The 3971-nt window shown below is 38.4% G+C and overlaps 1 protein-coding gene across 1 annotated transcript; it reads left to right on the top strand.

Annotated features, from left to right (window-relative positions):
* The first annotated feature begins 2145 nt into the window (after positions 1 to 2145).
* On the top strand, positions 2146 to 2763 carry LOC137763431 (tigger transposable element-derived protein 1-like). The gene has a single exon (XM_068541954.1). It carries the CDS (start codon positions 2146 to 2148, stop codon positions 2761 to 2763), a length of 618 nt encoding a protein of 205 aa, XP_068398055.1.
* The last annotated feature ends 1208 nt before the right edge of the window (positions 2764 to 3971 follow it).

The following is a 3971-nucleotide window of genomic DNA, read 5'->3' as shown; positions in this document are numbered from 1 at the left end:
ATTCAGTAGGTGTTCTGTAGGAGTTGTTCCACATGTAGATGTATTTTTGGTGTATTTGTGGGGAGAAAGGTGATCTCCACGTCTTACTCTTCTACCATCTTGAAGGTCTCTCCCTGTCGTCATTATAATTACTATTATTATCCCAATTTCTTAAACAATATTTCAATACTTTATCTATTTGAAAAAATATTTTAATTTTTTTTCTTTTAGGTGCTAACATAATCTAAAAATGCTTTTTTTTAAACAGCCAACCAAAATGGAATCAAGAAGAAATAGATGACTTGAACAGCCTGATCATTAGAAGTGAAATAGAATCTGTAATAAAAAAAAAAAAAAACTCCCTACCAACAAAAGTCCAGGATCAGACGGCTTCACAGGCAAATTCTACCAAACATACAAAGAAGAACTTATACTGATTCTTCTCAAACTCTTTGAAAAGATTGAAGAGTAAGGAATACTTCCAAAGACATTCTATGAAGCCACCATCACCCTGACACCAAAACCAGATGAAGACACTAACAAAAAAGAAAATTACAGGCCAATATCTTTGATAAATATAGATGCAAAAATTCTCAACAGAATATTAGGAAAACTAATCCAAACAACACATAAAAAGATCATAACCATGACCAAGTTTGATTCACCCCAGGGTCACAAGGATGTTTCAACATATGCAAATCAATCAATGTGATACACCCCTTCAACAAAGGAAAAACAAAAACCAAATGATCATCTCAATAAATGTCAAAAAAGCATTTGATAAAATTCAATATCCATTCATGATAAAAACTCTTACCAAAGCAGGTATAGAGGGAACATATCTCAACATAATAAAAGCTATTTATGACAAACCCACAGCCAATATAATACTCAATGTTAAAAATGTGAAAGCCTTCCCGCTAAAATCTGGAACAAGACAAGGATGCCCACTCTCACCACTTCTCTTCAACATAGTATTGGAAGTCCTAGACACAGCAGTCAGACAAGAAAAAGAAATAAAAGGTATCCAGATTGGAAGGGAAGAGGTAAAATTGTCATTATATGCAGATGACATGATTATATAAAAGAAACCCTACAAATTCCACACAAAAACTACTAGAACTGATAAACGAATTCAGCAAAGTAGCAGGATACAAAATTAACATACATAAATTGGTTGCATTTCTTTACACTAACAATGAAATATCAGAAAGGGAATGTAAACAAATAATCCCTTTTAAATAGCATCAAAAAATAAAATATTTAGGAATAAACCTCACCAAAGAGGTGAAAGACTTATATGCTGAGAACTATAAAATATTAGTAAAGGAAATTGCAGATGATTCAAAGAAATGGAAAGATATCCCACACTCCTGGATTGGAAGAATTAATAGTGTTAAAATGGCCATACTATCCAAAGCAATCTACAGATTTAATGTGATCCCTATCAAATTACCCATGACATTTTTCACAGAACTAGAATAATCCTAAAATGTACATGGAACCATAAAAATTCAGAATTGTCAACACAATCCCGATGAAACAGAACAGAGAAGGAGGCATAACCCTCCCGACTTCAGACAATATACAAAGTTACAGTAATCAAAACAGCATGGTATTTGGCACAAAAACAGATATATGGATCAATTCAATAGAATAGAGAGCCCAGAAATAAACCCACACACCTATGGTCAATTAACCTTCGACAAAGGAGGCAAGAATATACAATGGGGAAAAGACAGTCTCTTCAGCAAGTGGTGTTGTGAAAGTTTGACAGCCGCATGCAAATCAAGGAAGTTAGAACACACCCTCCCACCATACCCAAAAATAAACTCAAAATGGTTTATATGCTTATACGACATGACACCATAAAACTCCTGGAAGAGAACATAAGCAAAACATTCTCTGACATAAATCATACCAAAGTTTTCCTAGGTCAATATCCCAAGATAGTACAGATACAGTAAGTCCCCTACATATGAACCTTCAAGTTGCGAACTTTCAAAGATACAAACGTGCATTCACATGTCCAATCACATAAGTTAGTTCATGTGTCTGGTGTACACTGTCACAGGCGTGCATCCTCTACAAGTGGTTGTGCTTTTGTGTACTTTACTGTACAGTACCGTATAGAGTACAGTACCGTACCTTTACTTCAAGCCCAAGATGTCTGGAAGCAAGCATAAAAGCAGTGGTGATGTAGCTGGTGCTGCTAAGAATCGTCAAGTGATAACGATGGAAACAAAAGTGAAAATAATTGACAGAGTGGAGAGAGGTGACAAGATGGTAGACGTCGCTCATTCTTATAACCTGAACTGTTCAACCATCGGCACAATTCTGAAGAACAAGGACAATATCATGGAACATGTGAAGTCTGCTGTGCCGATGATGTCGACAATAATATTGAAGAAGCATGGAAAAGTGATGGAGGAGGTGGAGAAACTTCTCAGTGTGTGGATGCAGGATCAGCCTCAGCGTCCAGTCCCGCACAGCTTAATGCTGATTCAAAAGAAAGGTAAAACCCTCCATGAAGACATGAAGAAGAAAAAAGGCGAAGAATCAGAGGGTGCATCTTTTAATGCCAGCCATGGCTGGTTTCATCAGTTCAAGGCTAGAGCCAACCTTGACAACATAAAAGTAAGTGGAGAGGCAGTGAGTGCAGATACGGTAGCTGCCTGGGAATTTCCTGAAATGCTTCGAGAAATTATTGATGTATTGTATTTACCCGAACAGGTTTTTAATGTGGATGAGACAGGACTGTACTGGAAGAGAATGCCAGACTGAAGTTACATCAGTAAGGAGGAAAAGTTGATGCCAGGCTATAAAGCAGCAAAGGATAGGCTAATTCTGTTTTTTGGTGGCAGTGCTTCCGGCAATATGAAGCTGAAGCCTCTCTTAGTTTATTACTCAGAGAACCCAAGAACCCTTAAAAACATAGCCAAGTGCTCTCTTCCTGGTGTGTGGAAGAGTAACCCCAAAGCCTGGGTTACACAGGACATTTTCCAGGACTGGTTCTTCCACCACTTTATCCCAGAGGTAGAAAAATATTGGTTGGAGAAGGACGTCCCATTCAACATTCTTTTGCTGCTCGACAATGCTCTGGACCATCCCCCTCCATTCATGGGTGTCTTTCATCCCAACATCAAAGTAGTACATCTGCCACCGAATACTACGTCGCTCATCTAACCTATGGATGAGGGAGTTATAGCGACTTTCAAGAAATATTATTTACGTCACACTTTTTGTCAGGCAGCAAAGATGAGTGATGAATCAGGAACAACCTTGTGACAATTTTGGAAGGACTATAACATCTACAAAGCCATAAAAATCATTGATTTTGCTTGGCGTGAAGTTATGGCCATCACCATGAATGGGGTTTTGAAGAACCTTTGCCCACAGTTTGTTCGTGATTTATGTGGATTTGAGAAGGTGGATGAAGAGTCCAAAGGGGTCTTCAGCAACGTAGTGACCCTCAGCGAGAAGCTGGAGCTAGATCTTGCAAGAGGACAACTTCTCTGAACTCCTTGCTGTACAACACGAGGAGCCTACTAATAAAGACCTGATGGAACTGGAGGCCCAGACAAAGGATGAAGAGGGACAAGAGGAAGAATAACTGAGGAACTGAAGAGATTCATGACACAGGAAATGGCAAGGGGATTTTCTTTATTTGAGGAGGCACTGTTAGTTTTTGAGGTACAGGACCTGAACATAGAACAGTACATGAACGTTGCAGCAGCTCTACCATTTCCCACCTCCTTTCCCTCCTCCAGTCAGTAACTCTTCTTGCCTGGTTCACTCGATGCCAGCCCCAGCATGCCAGTTGTTGTACTATACTACTGTACTTTTCAAGGTACTGTACTGTAAGTTTAAAAATGTTTTATTTTCTGTGTTTGTTTTTTATGTATTGTTTGTGTGAAAAGTAGTATAAACCTATTACAGTACAGCCAATTGTGTTAGTTGGGTACCTAGGCTAACTTTTCTGGACTTAACAA

Source organism: Eschrichtius robustus, chromosome 4 (genome assembly GCF_028021215.1).
Source record: "Eschrichtius robustus isolate mEscRob2 chromosome 4, mEscRob2.pri, whole genome shotgun sequence".
Lineage (NCBI taxonomy): Eukaryota > Metazoa > Chordata > Mammalia > Artiodactyla > Eschrichtiidae > Eschrichtius > Eschrichtius robustus.
This window is presented reverse-complemented; position numbering and strand designations above follow the sequence as displayed.